Source organism: Cornus florida, unplaced genomic scaffold, assembly GCF_030987335.1.
Source record: "Cornus florida cultivar Cherokee Brave unplaced genomic scaffold, ASM3098733v1 CherokeeBrave_3.0.0_Hap2_Chr06, whole genome shotgun sequence".
NCBI lineage: Eukaryota > Viridiplantae > Streptophyta > Magnoliopsida > Cornales > Cornaceae > Cornus > Cornus florida.
In genome coordinates this window covers 3667431-3688455 of record NW_026775576.1, presented here as the reverse complement: position 1 = coordinate 3688455, position 21025 = coordinate 3667431, and the positions used below count along the sequence as shown (strand labels likewise).

General features: G+C 34.4%; 2 protein-coding genes across 6 annotated transcripts; both read right to left on the bottom strand.

The window, feature by feature from the left end:
- Positions 1-1059: 1059 nt before the first annotated feature.
- LOC132311058 (calcium-dependent protein kinase 2-like) lies at positions 1060-7453 on the bottom strand. 5 transcript variants are annotated; one of them, XM_059808767.1, is made up of 9 exons: positions 7353-7453; positions 6210-7009; positions 4431-4574; positions 4159-4311; positions 3528-3643; positions 2473-2640; positions 2229-2356; positions 1636-1735; positions 1060-1560 (listed from the first exon to the last, which is right to left on the bottom strand). In XM_059808767.1, the coding sequence occupies exons 2-9, from the start codon at positions 6937-6939 to the stop codon at positions 1486-1488; spliced, it is 1614 nt and encodes a 537-aa protein (XP_059664750.1). In that variant the 5' UTR covers positions 6940-7009; positions 7353-7453; the 3' UTR covers positions 1060-1485. The 5 variants fall into 5 exon arrangements, with proteins under 5 accessions (XP_059664750.1, XP_059664748.1, XP_059664751.1 ...); XM_059808765.1 differs by having other exon boundaries at positions 7318-7448; XM_059808768.1 differs by having other exon boundaries at positions 7234-7429.
- A 4809-nt stretch (positions 7454-12262) lies between these two features.
- LOC132313798 (uncharacterized) lies at positions 12263-13426 on the bottom strand. The gene is made up of 2 exons (XM_059812745.1): positions 13039-13426; positions 12263-12900 (listed from the first exon to the last, which is right to left on the bottom strand). Exons 1-2 carry the CDS (start codon positions 13424-13426, stop codon positions 12263-12265), a joined length of 1026 nt encoding a protein of 341 aa, XP_059668728.1.
- Positions 13427-21025: the final 7599 nt, after the last annotated feature.

Genomic DNA, 21025 nt, shown 5'->3' with positions numbered 1-21025 from the left:
TCTGAACTCTTAACTTGACGGCGGGGAGTATTTTACAATTTTTTTTTTTTATATTCTTTAATGGTTGCAAGAAATTCAAATTCATATATTTATTCTAGATTCTTAAAAAGAGATTGTTTAAATTTTCAAACATGAAATGATTACTTAAAAGAATTAAAAAATAATATATATGTTAACTAATAAAACTAAAAGTATCAATATATTTTGTTTGTAAATGTGTCTATACAATGTATAAACACATATAATATTTATAGACTTAAATAAGAAAACAAAAATGAGCAATACAGTAATGATATATTTTTTTACCAATGTTTTCACATTTTTAACCTTTATAATTCCGTGTTAGGCACATTTAGTTATTACCATCAATAATAAATGTCCCGTGAGATGGCAAGCCTATGTGTTTAAAAAGGGCTGGATATCTTACCTAGTAAAGAGTGTGTTTAAAGAGGTTGGATATCTTACCTAGTAAAGAGTGAAGACCGATAAATGGTGGACATGTTTGGTTTGTAACTTTGAAAATAGTTCTCAGAAACTCATAAAACAAATAACAGATTATAATTGGGTTTCTAGAAAACAATATTTAAAAAACTGAATATTTTCAGTTTTTTAATATTTATAGACTTAAATAAGAAAACAAAAATGAGCAATACAGTAATGATATATTTTTTTACCAATGTTTTCACATTTTTAACCTTTATAATTCCGTGTTAGGCACATTTAGTTATTACCATCAATAATAAATGTCCCGTGAGATGGCAAGCCTATGTGTTTAAAGAGACCGGATATCTTACCTAGTAAAGAGTGAAGACTGATAAATGGCGGGCATGTTTGGTTCGTAACTTTGAAAATAGTTCTTAGAAACTCATAAAACAGAAAACAGATTATAATCGGGTTTCTAGAAAACAATTTAAAAAAAACTGAATATTTTCATTTTTCCGAAAACAGAAACTGTTTCAATAGTGTTACAAACAAAGCAAAAATAGTCCATGCACAATTTCTGTCAATAATATTGAACGAGCACTGCTAATACATTGCAGACATGCACAATTGCAGACATGGTAAAAAATATAAACCACCTTCCAAAAGAAAAAGTACAATGGAAAACCCTCTTTCAGAAGCCTCAAATTTAAGCACAAGACCGAAAGGAACACAAGAAAGTTATGAGCACTGCTAATACATTGCAGACTTGCTAAACATTCAGATCCTTACTCTGACAAATATAAACAACATTCCAAAAGAAAACAGAAAAAGGAAAAACGAAGAAGTAAAATGCCATAACCCTCTTTCAGAAGCCTCAAATGTAAGCACAGGCCGAAAGGAACACAAGAAAGATATGGACATGCAGGAACCTGACATTTGTTACTAAAAAATAAACCGAAGAATTTGCATGCAGTATTGAGTTGTTGATACAAATTTTAGAAGCAAACTTTTCGGGATTTCTCTGATCAACATATAAAATCTTGGGAAGTTTCTTGAGTAGTACTAGAAGAGCTTGCCTGGCTGTGTGGTTCCGCTTCTCATCATTGTACAGAACTCTTCATAATTGATCCTCCCATCCTGAAATTTCAATAGTGTGAGTCAAGGTTGCACTATAAACAGCACTAGGTTCCCAAATTGGAAAAAGCAGCTTACATTATCTGTGTCCACTTCCGATATTATTTCTTTGATGGTAGCATCATCGCCCATTTCATATTCTTTCATGGCTATTTCCAGTTCATCTCTCGTGATATACCTGTAATGACATCCAAAAGAAAAAACTTCAATAACTTGAATTCTCAAGTCCTACAAACTCTTTTCCATTTCCAATCAAGTTTTTTGGTCACTTGCAGATAATTACAGACAAAATGCCGACACAATATAATACACAAATGCTTCAAGATCATGAGACCTCATGTTGGAAAAGTAGCTCTGATAACCAACCAATTAATGAATACTCAAACTTTTAAAAAGCCTTGTCACAACTGTTTGGGATCGGGTACATGCATCTCTTACTACTAGAAAGTAGAAACAAAGTTCTAAGATCAAATGACAGGACTGTCTAAAAGTTAGAGATAGTTACAGCTCTTTATTCCTAAAATTAAGAGAAAAGTATACTCTATACTAGGATTGTTTACATGTAGCATTGATATCCGAAAGGGAAAAGGATCAAGTGTACTCTTCTTCAATATGATTTCACAGTGTAGGGAAAGGCAGCATAGATTATGAGACATGATAAAGACACTTACCCACTATTATCCTTGTCAAAATGCCGGAAGGCTTTGTAAAGGTGTTCATCTCTTTCCAGTTTGTGTCTATGCATAGTAGCAGTGATGAACTCGATGTAGTCAATTGTCCCATTTCCATCCACATCAGCCTGAATGTAAAACATTTATCATTTTTGAAGCAACCATTGAATACGAGGTAAGAGTACTAAAAAACTTAATTAAAACAACAAAAGACTTGGCGTTTCAGCATTCAATAATATCTTACAGCTTCCATGAGTTGCTTAACTTCAACTTCAGTGAGCTTCGACCCCAGTCGAGCTAATCCTGTCTTAAGTTCTTCATAAGTGATTGTGCCACTCTTGTCAGTGTCCATACTTGTAAACATTGATTTCAGCCCTTGAATTTCTTCTTCGGAGAGATTTTCAGCAATAACCTAGGATGATTTTCAAATCCACCAAATTTTTAGAGAAAAGACAATATTCAGATCATTATTAAGATAACATGGTCCAAATCCCAAGGTCATTCTTGAAAGAAAATTAATGGTAGCTCAGATTAATGTACAGCCTCCAATAATACAGTAGCATGCTCAAAATAAGAGTCTATTCACAATGTGTCTGGGACCCAAACGAGAGAAAGAGTTTGAGCAGACAAAACAAGGAGAAGAAAGAGATATTTGAGGAACCTTATGAAGAGAGATTTGGGGAACCTTATGAAGAGAGGTAAGCCAAATGAATTCTAGAAGAGTTTCAAATCTAATGCGCAGCCAAAACTAGGGAAAGAAAATTTTGGGGAAGCTTATCCATACAGAAATGAAATGGGTTCCGGAGGCACTTCAAATCTAATTTAAAGATGCAAATATGATTTCAGCTCTATTAATTTTATGACAGTGTGTGACTTCATTAGGGATACAATTGAGAGGAAAAAATGCATATTGGCTACAAACCTCCAGTATGCCTAGTTAATGTCTTGTCAAAGTGATAGCAGTAGAAAATTGATTATGCATTATGGCCAATCACACACCCAAGTAATTTTCGTTTAGGAATATCGTTCACGCCTATGGACCCATAAAACTTGGCCATGCTGACCACAGAAGTCTTCATACCCTTAGTGAGGATATGTAGTGATTCTCATGCCATTTATCATCACTTATAATATAATTGAACTGAAGCACAATTTCTCGGCAGTGCTGATCACCAATGAATCCTTCATAATAGTCTTACTGATTACGAAATTTAGTCGATCTCATGCCCATGTAACATCATATTGTTGTTCTAAGCTAAGAAAAGATTGGAATTTAAGCACATAAATCTTTTAGAATACCTTAAGTGCGAGTTTCTTGAGTTTGTTCATTGCTCGGAATTGCTTCATTCTCGAGAGGACTGCACTGTCTATTGGCTTGTCTGATGCCTCTCCACCTTCTCTAATCCAAGGGTGCTCTAATACAGCCATACAAAATTTGAAAAACTCCATTTAAAAAGTCACAATTGTGTTGCATAACCCAAGCACATAATGCGTCAAGGGAGACACTGTAATGTTTACAACTAAAATGTAACGTATTGGTTGGAAAAATGTATCAGAACTAAAATTGGTGTGTGTGTGTGTGTGTATATATATTTTTTATTTTGAGTTCAGCCTCTTGTATGAAGTCATCAACAAGTTAAGAGTAGAAGGATTCCCATTCACATGCTCTGCTTCTCTCATAACTATATTATTATTCAATGGCTAATTTCTACCTGAATCAATTTTTTGCTATATAATTTGGTAAAATGGACATTTTCATTGTTCCATGTCCTAATAAGTAAATAGTAGGAAATACAAACCAAAGGTTCTGTTAAAACATTTAGGAGAAGTCAAACGATCGAAATATGATCCCCCAACAAAAATTGTTGTAAAATGGCTAGCATAAGTGATATTTCATGTCTAATGATTAATTATGTTGTTAGAGACATACCAAGAACTTGAACAGAAGTAAGTCGGGTTTTGGGGTCAAGCGTCAGCATCTTCTTGACCAAGTCCTTTGCACTACTTGAAATAGATGGCCAAGGTTGACTTTCAAAGTCAATTTCCCCTTTTAAAATTTCATTAAATATTCCTTTCTCCGTTTCTGCAATGCACATTTGTTACGAATATATGAGTCAACATCTCTAAAAGCAATTTCTATTAAAGCCCAGGTGTTGGACAATATCATTTTCTAGCAGAAAGATAATAGATTTATGACTTTACCGGCCCAGAAGGGAGGCACGCCACATAGTAAGATATACAAGATAACCCCTGCACTCCAAATATCTATCTCCTTTCCATAGCTACGCCGCAACACTTCAGGAGCAATATAGTAAGCACTCCCAACTATATCATGATACACCTTCCCTGGAAAGGGTTTCATTTATCAATTAAATAAAAAACATAATAGCTATATGAAATATCAGATAAAGTTTAGAGTAAACATATGCATTTCATCTTCTAAGGAACATAATAATTGGTTAAATCTTTTTTAAAGACCAACAGCTTCCAAATGTACTTTAAAACAAAATTCAAAGGCATGCCATCTTTGGTTAAAATAAAGAAATCATATGATTATAGGTAGGGTGAATCTACTAAAAGGGAGAGACAAGAAATTTGTTGACAATAGGAAGTACAATATCTCTACCAAGAATAAAGATATTATGAGTCTATATTATGATCTAATTGGAATTTGTTAGTACATTCTCATGATTTTTTTTTTTTTTTTTTTTTTTTTTTTTTTGTGTATTGTTTTTGGTGGGTTGTGGGGAGGGAGGGAGATATCAGATATATCACATCAACAGTGAGCAAATATACAATGGGTTCTGTGGGCCAAATCAAACACTAGAATAGTATATATATTTATGCACACAACAAAGTATTCACAAGACAAAATTCGAAAGCTTGGTCCAAAATATCTATAGAATTTCAGTTAGTTGGCAGGGATATCAGATATATAATATCGACATTGAGCAAAGATACAATGGGTTCAGTACAACGTGGCTAAAGAATGCCATATCAAGTACTAGACTACATATATATATATATACACACACACCCAAATATAATTCACAAGACAAAACTTTAAAAGCTCGGTTCAAAATATTTAAGAATTTCAGTTAGTTTGGAAGTAAGACAATATGAAATTTCCAAGTTCGGATGTTGAATTTCGCTCCCTTACAATCAGATTTCACATGTTATCTTTAAGGTGTTGTCTAGTTGACAAAACAATTTAGGGAAAGGTGAAAATTTAGTTTCTTTAAGAAAGTTGAAGTTTTTTCTAAAATTGTTGTAGATAATTTGGAAGAATGTGTTTAGACAAGGGGAAATGTTGCATTACATCATGGGTAAGTAGCTATTTTCATTCAAGAGAAGTGTCACAGCTAGTACCGACTGCCAGTAGCAACCCTCATTCCCCAATTTAATAATGGCTTTCACTGACCAAACCTTTTGTTAAGGATGATATATCATGAAATAACATGCCATGGCATGGCCTCCATAGAAACACAAATAGTCTCTCTCAGTAACAATCGCCTACATTAGATAACACAATTAGATCTAGAAGCAGGATGACTTTAGAGTTAAAGTCCCAAAGTAGAATAGATTATGTCATAAACATAGTCCCAAAGTAAAATAGAGAGCATTATGGACATTTTGGAACTTCTCAGCCAGAGATAAGTTAAATAACACAGTAACTTACAATGTTATGCAACAAATATCTAAAATACAATACATTTAAGGTGGAGAAGCAAGACATGGATCTACGTAACATTTGAGTCAATGTATTGACAATCTATTCAATCCAACATCAACTTAAAGATCCAAAACTATATAAAATACAATACATTTAAGGTGGAGAAGCAGAGACATGGATCTACTTAATATTTGAGTCAGTGTATTGACAATCTATTCAATCCAACATCAACTTAAAGATCTAAAACTCTAGACTAAAAGTTCATCCAAATCATGAAAAAGAAATGACAACATAACAAATTAATATACCTTCTTCAATGAAGACTGATAACCCAAAATCAGTTGTCTTCAAACGAGCATTTTCGCTCTTGTCAGACAACAAGAAATTCTCAGGCTTGAGGTCCCGGTGCATCACGCCCATAAAATGGCAGACGTGCACCACATTTACAATGGCCCTGCATATTGAAGCCGCGGCCCTTTCACTATAATGCCCCTTTGCAATAATCCGATCAAAGAGCTCTCCCCCGGCACATAGCTCCATCACAAGATGGACAGATTGTCTATCCTCATAAGCACCCTTAAATTCAACAATATTGGCCTGCCCAGTCAGATGCTGCATAATTTGGATCTCTCTCTTCATATCCTCCCTGTCATTCTTGGAAACTAGCTTCCTTTTGGATATAGACTTGCAAGCATATTGCTGACCAGTTGAATTCTCAGTGCACAGATATGTGACCCCAAATTGACCTCTACCTAGTTCTTTTCCAATAGTATAGAATGACTTAATATCTTCAAATGGTTTCCCCAGAATGGTATCTGGCCTGTGGACTACTGGTTTGGAGCTCGGCGCCGGCTTTTTCCGCTGCACTCCGGCTGCAGGCTGCCTTCCAGGTAATTGTTGGGCAGGAATTGTGTTCTGCTCCTGTATTGCAGGTTCTTGAAGTTTTTGGTAACTCATCCCAGCACCATCACCACTTCCTGATCTATGATCATTAGAATTTGATCCTCCAATTCTGCCTTTGCTTAGACAAATACCCATTTCTCTTTGTTGCCCAATCTACCACTTCTAGAGTGAAAATACCCAAATGAGTAGCTGAGAATATCTGTGACTGTACAGTAACAAAGAAAAAGAAAAAGAAAAAGAAAAAGAAAAAATTAAGTACAAAAAGAATCAAAACCCTGATGAAAATTTAGAAGAATTATGCAGAATTTCAGGGGATAAATACATCAATTATGAACATAAATGAATTTACTGGGAAAAAAGTTGATAAATGATGAAACCTAGATTGAGATACAGAGGGTATAATTAAAAAGGGCATTTGAAAGGAGTTACGGATATGAAGCTGAAAAAGATACGGGTAAAAACCCAGTCAGCTGATTCTGTAAGTAGAAATGTTATTTAATCATTCATACTCACTTCACAAAGAAGCAGCAACAAGAGAACTGAGATACCTTTCAAAAAAAATAAAAAAAATAAAAAACAAGAGATCTGAGAAGAGATGAATCTGCTGGTGAGGTGAAGACAAGTAGAAAGCACCTAATTGGCTAATAATACCTTTATATTCCTTTTAAATATCTAGGAGATGGAATCCTCTGCACTGTCACCAATCACCATCAAATCGCGACAATTCTTGGCAATTATTTGAATTTTATGAAATAAATTTAAATATTACGTCCCAATATACTTGCCTATCATCGTATTTTAGATGTTATTGCAGTCTTTATTCTAAAAATGGATATATTATTTTTATAATATTTTCAAATTTTCATTTTAACCAAAATAAGTGCACTAATTATAAAACATCAGTCCCAAATAAAATAACTATCTTTTCCTTCCGGAATGTCCCAAAATAATTATTTACTTTCCTTTTTCAAACAACATATTAAACATCTTTTCATATATGTTTTTGAAATTTAAAATTTTAAAGTTGAATATTTAAAACATAAAAGGACAAGTTAATAACTTTGTAAGGGACAATGCATGTCCCACATATCAATTAAAAATTTCTACTTTCGATACTTAAATTGAGAAAGAGACAATAATAAAAAAAAAATTATTAAATTTCACTATCATAATAAGTTAGATTCTCCAAACATGTCAAATATTTTGGAACTATAATAAAATATATGTGTATGTGTAGATATATATATAGAGAGAGATAGTAATATTATGTAAGAAAAGAAGTAACACTTTCACAAAATAAGAGAGAGCGAAAGACAGAGACAGAGAGAATGAAAGAGCGAGTAAAAGGGGGAATGAAAACCTTTTCCCACACACATTAAAACATTACATATGCATAGCCTTATATAGGCGTACAGGTAAGCTTCCCTAAGAAGCCACTAAATGCAATCTTCCTTTGTGAGACTAAAATCTTGATGTCATGGATGATGCAATATATTGTGGACCCCACTCATTTATTAGATATATACATAGCACTCCCCCTTGGGGTCCACAAAATTACACTAAGAATATGCCTCGTTAAAACCTTGCTAAGGAAAACCCAATGGGACAAAACCCTAGCGAAGGAAAAGAGTACAGTATTCTTATGTATTTAAAAATGGTATTGCATAGATTAAAACTGTCTCATTAAAACCTTGCCAGGAAAACCCAGTGGGATAAAACCTGGACGAAGGAAAAAGAGTACAGTATGCCAATACCTCTTCAATCAATTGCTCCCCCTCATTAGATCAACCCTGAAGATCCTTTAGTTGACGCATTCCAATGTTGTGCACCAGCTTCTTGAATGTTGTAGTTGGAAGCGTTTTAGTGAATAGATCTGCTAGATTTTCACATGAACGTATCTTCTGAATATCAATGTCACCCTTTTTCTGGAGTTCATGTGCATAAAAGAATTTTGGTGAGATGTGCTTCGTCCTGTCACTTTTAATATACCCTTCCTTCATTTGTGCAATGCATGCCGCATTATCTTCATATAATACTGTTGGGCTTTCTTTTATTGATGAGAGACCACATGTTGTTCGAATATGTTGGATCATTGATCTCAACCAAAAGCATTCCCTGCTTGCCTCATGAATTGCGAGTATCTCAAAATGATTTGAAGAAGTTGCAATCATTGTCTGTTTCATTGATCGCCATGATATAGCAGTGCCGCCACAAGTAAACACATATCCTGTTTGTGAATAAGCTTTATGTGGGTCAGAAAGATAGCCGGCATCTGTATATCCAACTAATGGAGACTTTGGTGCCATCGAATAAAACAAGCCCATATCAGTTGTGCCATGAAGATATCGCAGTATGTGTTTGATTCCATTCCAATGTCTGCGGGTTGGTGCAGAACTGTACCTTGCTAATAAATTGACTGAAAAAATTATGTCAGGTCTTGTGCAATTTGCAAGATACAAAAGAGCACCAATCGCACTGAGATAGGGCACTTCAGGACCAAGGATTTCTTCATCATCCTTTCTAGGACGAAAATGATCTTTCTTGATATCAAGTGATCGGACAATCATGGGAGAGCTCAATGGATAGGCTTTGTCCATATGAAAACGTTTCAGAATCTTTTCTATATATGTTGATTGATGGATCAGAATACCGCTCGAAAAATGTTCAACTTGCAACCTAAGGCAGTATTTTGTCTTTCCGAAATCTTTCATTTCGAATTCTTTCTTTAAATAAGTAGTCGTCTTTTTGATCTCGTCCAATGTTCCCACAAGATTCAGATCATCAACATATACTGCAACAATAACAAAACCAGATTCTGATTTGTTAATAAAAATGCATGGAGAAATATGATTGTTTACATACCCTTCTTTGATTAAGTAATTGCTAAGGCGATTATACTACATTTGTCCAGATTGCTTTAATCCATATAAGGATCGCTGTAATTTTATCGAGTACATATGACGTGGTTTTGTTTTAGGCATTTTAAATCCTTCTGGGATTTTTATATAAATATCACTATCTAGTGATCCATATAAATATGCTGTAACCACGTCCATTAAATGCATATGCAATTTTTCTGTGACTGTTAAGTGTATTATGAATCTAAAAGTAGTTGCATCAATCACAGGGGAGTATGTTTCCTTAAAATCAATACCAGGTCTTTGTGAGAAACCTTGAGCTACAAGTCGGGCTTTGTATCTTACGATTTCATTTTTCTCATTACGCTTTCGTACAAACACCCATTTGTACCCAACATGATTAACACCCTCAGGTGTCTGGACTACTGGTCCAAATATTTCACGTTTAGGTAATGAATTTAGCTCTGCTTGTATTGTTTCTTTCCATTTTGGCTAATCATTTCTTCATCGACATTCTTCAACGTTTTGAGGTTCCGGATCCTCATTTTCAATATCAAGAGCAACGAGATATGAGAATATGTTGTCGACAACAATTTCCTTTCTATTCCCTCTCGTTTCATAATTTAATGAGATCTTATTATTTTCAGGTACCTTTGCCTCATCAAGGGCCATATCATCATTTGTTACTTTTGCCTCATCAATATTTATGATTTCATCATTTTTAGGTACCTGAGACTCATCAAGAGCCTTTACTTTATCAAAAGCTATTATCTCAGATTGATCAATAATATCTGTTGCTCTTTTTATAGCTTCTTTATGAGTGCCGGCTTTTCTTTGTGATTTCCTCTTACGAGGAACAATATCTTTTGCACCGACTGGTCTACCACGCTTTAGGCGTGTTTTAGATACATTTGCTGCATTACTGACAGAAGGTCCCTCAGGGACAGCAATTCGTGCTGGCACATTTGCAGCTGGTATATGTGATTTTATCACTTTCTTTGTATCAGTAAATGCATCAGGTAATTGATTTGCAACATTTTGCAAGTGAATGATCCTCTGAACTTCTCGTTCACATTGGTTTGTACGAGGATTAAAATGAGACAATTCCAGGGCATTCCAAGTAAGATCACGTTGCTGCTGTGCCTTTTCTCCCACTAATGGTGGGAAAACAGTCTCATCAAAATGACAGTTAGCAAATCGTGCTTTAAAGACATCACCTGTCAGGGGTTCAAGATATCTAATAATAGATGGAGAATCAAAACCAACATAAATTCCAAGTCTATGTTGAGGACCTATTTTAGTGCGTTGGGGGTGGTGCAATTGGAACATATACAGCACAACCAAAAACTCGTATGTGAGAAATATTTGGTTGTTGACCAAAAACAAGTTGCAATGGTGAGTACTTATGATAAGTAGTTGGTCGTATACGAACTAATGATGCAGCATGCAATATGGCATGACCCTAGGCAGAAACAGGTAATTTTGTTCACATAAGCAAAGGACGACCAATTAACTGAAGTCTTTTAGTAAAAGATTCAGCCATACCATTTTGAGTATGAATGTGTGCAATAGGATGTTCAACATTAATTCCAACTGACATGCAATAATCATTAAAAGCTTGAGAAGAAAATTCAGCGGCATTATCAAGACGGATTGTCTTAATTGGGTAATCAGGAAAGTGTGCCCGTAATTTGATGATTTGAGCAAGAAGTTTAGCAAATGCAACATTACGAGTAGAAAGTAGACAAACATGTGACCATCGTGTTGATGCATCAATTAAGACCATAAAATAACGAAATGGTCTAGAGGGTGGATGAATTGGCCCACATATATCCCCGTGAATTCGTTGTAAAAATGGAGGAGACTCAACAATGACTTTTGAAGGGGGTGGTCTGATAATCAACTTACCTTGTGAGCAGGCGGTGCATAGATGATTATTTGGTACTCCCTGGGTGACCAAGTCGATCATGCCGAAGCATAAAAAATTTTGGGTCACAAGATTTTTTATGGATCACAACATTTGACTCAATTGTTCTAATGGTTGTATAGTATAATCCAGAAGAGAAAACAGGGAGTTTCTCTAATATCAGTTTCTTGCCTGAGGTAATGGAAGTAATGTAGAGATATTCCACATTTCTTTCATTTACAGTCTCAATATGATACCCATTACGACGCAAATCTTTAAAACTCAATAGATTTCTCCGAGATCTTGTAGAATATAAGGCATTATCGATTTGTAATCTTGTTCCATGTGGTAAAATGATGTTGGCTCGTCCGGAGCCTTCAATCAAGTCGGTGGGACCTGATATGGTACTGACACTGGCGTCTGTCAGAGTTAAGTGGGAAAAATATTTTTGATCTCGAAGGATTGTATGTGTTGTATCACTATCTGCAAGACATATGTCTTCATCATTTATTTTGGAACTAGTCAGATCCATTCCTATTCATGCAAAATTTTTTTTTTTTGTTATCAGAAAAGAAACTTTTATAATAAAGGAAACTTTAATACAAACGAGAAAATAAACACTTTAATACAAGGAAAATACAAGGAAAATAGAAACATAGTAGACAGAACATGAAAAAAAAAAAAAAGCATAAGATTAACTGGTGTGGACATTTCCATCACCAATCAGGAAGTCTATCCTTCCATCATGATCATCAAAAAAATCTGATACATCCAGATTGGTGATGTTAACTGGCTCATCATGATTAATGAAATTCATTTCCAGATTTGTGGTGTCAACTGGCTCATCATGATCAAGGAAATTCATTTCCTTTTGTTTTCCCTTTTCTTTCATTGAGGCTTGGTAAAGATCAGCCAGATACTTCGGTGTACGACATATATTTTGCCAATGCCCTGTCATGCCACACCGATAACAAGTATTATCGTATGTCTTGGAAGGTTGAGGCACATCCTTCCTTTTTACTTGTCTCATTTCATTATGATCTTTCCTTTGAGGGTATGATCTTTCCTGTGAGGATTGATATCCTTCACGATAATAAGAATGATTTCTACCACGACCATATTCATTATTGTGGAAGTTATTTTTGCCACGACCATATTCATTTCTACCACCACGACCACATCCGCGTCCACGTCCGCGTCCACGACCACGGGATGAGGCACGTCCATGTCCGCGTCCACGACCACGGGATGAGGCAACATATGTTTCAGGGATCGGTGTCGATCCAGTTGGACGGGACTGGTGGTTTCTCAACAAAAGCTCATTATTTTGCTCTGCCACCAGCAAACATGATATCAGCTCTGAATATTTTTTAAACCTACGCTCTCAATATTGTTGTTGCAAGAGTACATTCGAGGCGTGAAATGTGGTGAATGTTTTTTCTAGCAAAAGTTTATCAGTAACAGTATCACCACATAATTTCAATGTAGAACTGATTTTGAATAGAGCAGAGTTATATTCAGCCATAGTTTTAAAATCTTGCAATCTCAGTTGCAGCCAATTAGCCTTGGCCTTTGGGAGGATGACTGTTTTTTGATGATCATATCTTTTTTTCAAATTATTCCACAAACAAAGTGGATTTCTTTCAGTGAGGTATTCAGTTTTCAGTTCCTCACTAATATGGCGCCGGAGAAAAATCATGGCCTTTGCTTTATCTTGCAATGATGCCTCATTGTTTTCTTTAATTGTATCACCAAGGCCCATGGCATCCAAATGGATCTGAGCGACCAGAATCCAAGATAAATAATTTTTGCTAGAAATATCCAGGGCCACGAATTCCAGCTTTATCAAATTTGACATTTTCAGAATAACCTTTGGAGTCATAAATATTATTTTCTCTGATAAAGCAAACCAACCCAACAATCTATCAAAACTAATACACAAAATAGATATATAGTTGGGATAGAAAGAGGGAGAGAAAACTTTCTTCTTCAAATCTCAGATGGATAGCTCGTGCTGATAACGTATAATAAAATATATGTGTATGTGTAGATATATATATATATAGAGATAGTAATATTATGAAAGAAAAGAAGTAACACTTTTACAAAATAAGAGAGAGCGAAAGACATAGACAGAGAGAATGAAAGAGCAAGTAAAAGAGGGAATGAAAACCTTTTCCCACACACATCAAAACATTACATATGCATAGCCTTATATAGGCGTACAGGTAAGCTTCCCTAAGAAGCCACTAAATGCAATCTTCCTTTGTAAGACTAAAATCTTGATGTCATGGATGATGCAATATATTGTGGACCCCACTCATTTATTAGATATATACATAACAGGAACAAAGGGTTTATAATTTTTGGTCTCTTTTGACAATAATGGGTTGAACTTGATAGACTATTACATAATTCATCAGTAGGCATGTACAATTCTTTCTACGTACAGAGTAAAAAAAAAAATTCAGTGGGAGCACATTGTACACTAAATATATATAAATTACTATTTTTTTTTTCAATGGGGGTACATTGTACATTATATTCTATAGTGTTTATGGAATATATATACATAAAAGACATAAGTGGATATATATATAGTGATTGATTTATTTGGATGAGATAAATTAATAAATTACGTATATAGAATTTAATGAAACAATTTCATAAAGAAAAAATATTTAAGAAAACACATATAGTATACAAGGGAAGAAGAAATTTGAGGGGGCATTTTTACACATTTCAAAAAATATATAAATATTATAGAAAAATATATATTTATAATAAGGGAAGGAAAAAATCTAGGGGGACAGGTGCCCCGATCCTATTTTGGTTCCGTCCTGGTTCTTTCACCTTATAATTAAAAAAATATGGGAGAGAAGATTAGAACTTTAAAAAGGGCAAAGTTGGTTGGATTAACCTTATTATTATTATTATTTTGTGAGGAGTGCTAATTGGTTAGGAATCCTAAAATTATACACTAATTAATTGAATTTCTCCCACCAGTATGAACTATTTAAAATATAAATATTTTAACAAAAGTGCCTTTTTAACACTTTATCCTCTCTCCTCACTAGGATGCCAAAACACACACACATATATATATGGACAATACTTGCCTACTCACCGGTGAGTAGGAAGTTCATACTTACCCTGATGTGGCACAAAATTAGTGAAACACGTGTCAGTACAATATAATATAGTAATAAAAAAAAGATTTGAGAGGTTATTCCGATTAAACCTAAAAGGATCCTAATCTCCCTCACGCTATTCTTTTTTGTCCAGAGAGTGAATAAGAAGGGGATCTTGTCCAAAAAATACACATTTTAATTGGGTGTACTTTAGATAAAAAATAATTGATAAGTATATATAAACATTACGCATTAAACCATGAAAGATAAAAGTCAAAACTTTCAGTATTAGCATATCAGGGTTTCAGCGGAGTAGTTTGAGAGAAAGAAAGAGAGTGAGAGTTAAATTAGGATTTGATTTGCATCCTTTTGGGTTGACCCGATAGGCAATCAATTTTTTTTAATTTTTATTATTTTCTATTTTAGGGACACTTGTCATATTACTTTTGCGCCACATCAAGGGTAAGCATAAATTTCTTACTCACCGATGAGTAGACAAATATTGTCCTATATATAAATACCTAAATTCTTTTCTTCTTCTTCTTTTTTTTTTTTTATTTTTTTTATTTTTTTATTTTTAGATTGAGTATCCATATATAGAAACAGCTAATTTCTTTTTTGTGTATCTATCTCTATTATGAATCCATAGTATATATATCGACTTTTAAATAAATAAAGAAAGAAAAGTATCCAATCCCAGCAATAATTTTATAAAAGAAAAGAAAAGAAAAAGAATATAATCATAATCCATTATGAGAATGTTATCTCTATTATCAATATAGATATATATATATATATATATAGATATATATATATATATATATAATTAAATATACACTTGTATATAGCTAAAAGACAATTAAAAAAAGAAAGAAATAAAAGAATCTATTTCCAGCCGACAATTAAAAAAAAAAAAAAAAAGAAAAGAGAGAGAGAGAAAAAGAAAGAAAATAATCATAATTAATTATAAGAATGTTATATATATTTATATATGTATAAAATCAAGAAGAAATAATTAAAAGGACACTTTTGTCCTATAAATTTATATTTTAAATGTAGCAGGAGACATTCAATTAATTAACGTGCAATTTTAGAAATTATAACACGAATGGACATGTGGGCCATGTATTATTCCGGCAAAGTTACTAACTTGCGGTTTAAGTTTTGAATATTCAAGTTTGAAATTTTAAACTCCAAGGACATATATAAAATGATGTAAAATATATTGTTTGAAAAAAGAAAAGAGACATTTATTTTGGGATTTTTGAAGGAGAGGGAGTATAAAAAATATATATAATTGATTTTTATTTTTTGGCATTGATTAGCCTATTAAGTTGAATAAAATTAAACAATTTTTATAAACAAAGAAAATGATATTCAGTCCAAAGGACATAACGCCTGTACTTCACAAAAGTAGCCTTTGCTAGTATTATCTATTGTTGGTTGGTTGGGTTACGTACTTATTCTTGATTTTTCTCTCCTTTTCGCTTGGGTGTGAAAGCATTTGTACTCTATTTTGAATGTCCTGTTTCGAATTGTGAAGGGTTTGTAAGAGTATGAGATTTCATATAATTATCCAACTTTTTGTGGTAATAAATTTATCTGAAAAAATAAAAAGTATTCTGTAGGGGTTCTTTTTTATGAGAGTAATAAATAAGTATATAATGGTGATATCAAAGGGACAATTGTGAAGGAAAACAAAGAAGATGCTTGGAGGAGGAGGAGGAGGAGGATGATGAGGATGAGGCCAATCGTCAAGACTGAGATGGTGGTAGAACAAGCATACAGTATTTTATGACAGCTCTTTTCTGGTTGATTATTCTTTAATGGGATAGTGTTATTTATAGGCTGGATTCCATTGGTTTTTAACCAATGGTCCCTCGCATGCATGGCTCCTAGTCAAGATCACATGGGTAGTCCTGATAGGCCTAGGAGTCTGAGAGATCCAATCCTCTCATCGAGCCTTACATTATGTTGCTATGTTGTTTCTCCCCCAATTGGGGCATTAAATGTTGCTTGGCCGCCGGTTGGTAAAGCCTGACATAGCATTAAATGTGATTTTAAAGTTTTCTGTCATAATGTGTATGATCCCATCATCTTGTTGATTGGGCCTCGCTCGGAGCGAAGGCATTTCTTTACTTCTCATCCACCAATCCAAGATCCTCCTAAGTTTCCCAAATTTAGATCCCTCATAGCTGCGAAGGCCCTACCTTCGTTTCGTGCTATGTCTGGACCTATTGCATTTTGTAGGCGAGCTTTCTAGGGCTCTAGTCTTTTATTGTGTTATGAAGAGATGTACCTGGTGTGGCGCCAGGGTTTAAGGTGCTCAGGGGTTAAGCCTTTGAGACTTTGTGTACCTTGCGCGATGCCAGGGTTTTGAGGTACTCGAGAGTTAAATTCTCGAGACTCGGTAGGCCTAGCATGGTGCCAGGGCTTAGAGTGCTCAAAGTTTTATTCCTTGAGGCTTAGTGGGCCTAGTGCAGTGTCAGGGCTTTGAGCGCTTGAAGTTTTAATCCTCGAAACTTGGTAGGCCTGGTGCTGTGCCAGGGCTTTGAGATGTGTAGACACCCAATTTTGCCCCTACCTATTTGTAGGGGTATTCCGGTAAAACTAGTTTGGCCAAGTTAGGAAAATTAGAAAATTCAACCACCGGATCATAAAATGGATGTCACCATTGGATCCGGAACGTCCCAAAACCATAAGATACACCTAGAGTCCACTTCATAAAGCGACTTCTTGCACTCCATCAAGATAGGGACAAAATCGTAATTTTGCACACATAAGCCGTTCAAGTTTGATTGAAACTCGAAAAGTGGTCTAATTTGGCATCCAAATGGAAAAATGGACCTTGTATCTAGTGTACATTAAAACCTTAAAGTATAAATAATAATAATAATAATAAATAGTAAATAAAAATATATTAATATAATAAAGGGAAATAAATAATAAAATATTAATCATAAATATATATATAAGCAAACTGGGCCGCATGTATTTGCGACCCCACCTTTTCTATATTGAACTTATATAATATATATAATAATAATACTATAATTATATATATATAATATCTATATATATAATAACACAACTGTGAAGTTTATCCACAATTATTAAAGGTTCTGGGCAAACAAAACTAAAGGGGTTGCAAGTTGTGCTTGTCACCCCACCTTTGGTATTTTATATTATACTTATTGCATCAATATGTATTTTATGTCTATTTGTGATTACATCAATATGTAGCCTTCGAGCCGTCGTAGCCTTTTTGAGTGAAGACCTCCAGCGTACACAAGTCGGAGTTTCGCAAGCCATGTGGAGAGGCCGTTTTTGAGCTGCTTTGGCAACCCGAGTAAACTCTACAATCTTATTGGCAACCAAGGTTCATGGTTTTTTTGGGCTTGGTGTAGTGATGTAATATCTCTAATTTTAAAAGGATAGTCTTGGTATTTTATTTAATTATTTTAATTACTTTTTATTTGATTAATTGTTTATTTAATTGAATTCTTTGTTTATTGCATTTCTTTGTTTATCTGCTTCTTTGCACTTGATTATTCATTAATTAAATTGATTGTTTTAATTCTTTATTTACTGTAAATTGTATTTAGTAAATTAGTTGTGTTAATTGTTTAAATGGTTTATTTGTTTTTATTGTGATTAAATGAATTAATTGATTTATTTGGGTAAATTAGTTTTACTAATTAATTAAAGCATAGTTAGGGTTTTGGATGTCTGGGAAATCACGTAATAGGTTTAGCCAACTTAGATATAGAATGTATTATTTTCTTTTCCTGTCTCTAAATTAAATTAGGATTAGGGTTTGTGATTTTTCTTAAGCCTATATATATATATCATGTTCTGTCTGCAAGGGTTTAGAACCCTTTTCCTGTAACTGGTGGTAGAGAGAATGTGAGAAATAGAGAGAGCAAAGAGGGCTTGAGAGGAGAAACAGAGAGAGAACAGTTAGGATTTGGTTAGAGTCAAGGGCTGAACCAAGGAGGGGTAATTGACACATGCTCGTGGGTTGAATTAAGAGTAGCAGAGGTTAGTAAAAGCAACTAAGGCCGCCGGAGTTGCTAGAGACGATGGTTTAAGATTTCTAAACTGAAATCAGAGGCAAGTGTGATACCCCTCGGATCTGAGACACGAGTTGATCAGGCCCAGACCCAAACTCGAGGGAATATCAAACAATTAATATTTAACGAACACAGAATACAAAATGGATTATTAAGAAATATATAATAAATGGCTGAAAAGAACTCTAATTGAAAATCTTCAAAATATAATTGTTCAAATCTATTAATCCAAAACCTCCAATTATTTAACAACTCGGGAATCCATCTAGTGGACCCCTAATAAAAAACCTAACTGTAAAATAAAATAATTGTAATAAAAATCCAAAGCTAATAAGGAAGCAGTCCTACGTAGTCGGTGGAATAGAAGTCTGTATCTGCTCTGCATGTCCAAGCTCTAACCCTAAAACTGACGAGCACCTAAAAAATAGAGAGTGGGTCAGGCTCACATGTAAGTCCTATTCTACTACGATCCATACATAAACCCGATACGCAGATACATCCTAGATAGACTCAACAATATCTAGAGTAGTCCATATATGTATAAGTACACACTATAGGATGCTCACTAGTCCAATAGGTCTGTCTCAGCCTGAGTAGGGATACCATGCAAATCGCACATAATGTGGTCATGTGTACCTAGACCTACTAGGGAACAGCAACTACTGTCCAGCTATCCATCCCAGGCGATATACGCACCCTAACCGTGGTCTTGAGACTCAAGCTTATACCATGGCACCATATCATAATATATAAAGTTCAGGTCTTCCTAATACAAAATATCATCCATCTGGTATAGTGGCTTGACATATGTATAATAATCCATCCCAAAAAACCAAATTACGTCATTCAGTTATTTACTGACCTGAAATCAATAGGAGTCGGACTTAACCTTTATAGTTAATCCACACCTTAATCCAGATTAGGTAGGATTTAGTATTTGAACTAATCCATCCCTAGTATGGCACCGTCCCATACCGGTGCATACAGTCCTCCAATCCACATAATTGATAAAAATAACATTAAATAATTCACCAACAGTTCTCCGAAATATGCATCAGTATAGTTTAATACATATATAATGACATTAGGCATTCACTACAGAACCTACAAATCATGCTTCAACTATTTAAACTGCTAAAATAAATCATAGTGTTTAAATCCTCCAAAACAGCCTATAAATTGATACAATTACAACAATTTAAGTATCAATTAAATCCAAACTAAATATTGTTATTTATAGTTAATTCACCAAACTTATAACACTGTAAAAATATAGGATTATATATAAAAACCTTGCCAAGTTCCAGTAAGTAAAACTAACAAAATAGTGTGCAATCTACCAGTTTTTCTCTTAGGTTTTTTTCTTGCTCTATTCTTCAGTTCAATTATGAATTTATGTCTCCTCATAATTTTACAGGTCTACAATAGTTCCATACAACATTTAATATAGTTTAAACAGGAAAAAAATATGCTGAAACGATCAAAACGCAGCCTAAAACCATTAAAACGCAAGTTTGGAGCAAGAGCAGGATCTCACAAGTTGAAAGCCTGCTCCTACACACTGGGAGCCGGCTTCCTAACATTGGGAGCCTGCTCTCATGAGCTAGGAGCCAGCTTCATCCATGTGGGAGCCAGCTTTTGCCTTGAGGGAGCTGGCTCCTTCTTTTCCTGGAGCCTGCTCTCTTTCCCGAAGAGCCGTATGTCCGTTCCGCTTCGTCTTCCTTGCCTCAGGTGATTCCCAAGGACTCTGTAATGTTTTTAATACTTGTTCTAGGGTCCAATCTTAGTCTCAGATTAATTCTAAACCATTGGTATACAACCACGACATGAATTGAACCCAAACGTTTGAAAAAAACGGCAGCAGGGTTTCAGTTAGAAATTCTTAAGCAACACAACACAGATAATTCAATGAAATTAAATACTATTTAAGCATGCATAATTGATGTGTTATAACATTCATTTAATCCATTTTAACATTTATTCAATCCCTGGAGTCTACCTAGGCATGCACAGAACAAAGATTTAAGGGAAAGAGTAGAACAGAGACTTGCCTTGAGTTTCAGTCTTGAAACTCTAATCCACCGTCTCTAAATTTTCCGACGAAATCCCCTACTAACGTTCCACCTCTGTTGCTCTTGGTTTCTGTAATGACCCGGTCATTTTCATTTCTTTCCCTTTCTTCAAATTTTGCGAATAAATTTTTTCCATTGTCTTTTCCTTTTCGGGTTCGATTTCCCGTCTCTTAGTGTCATC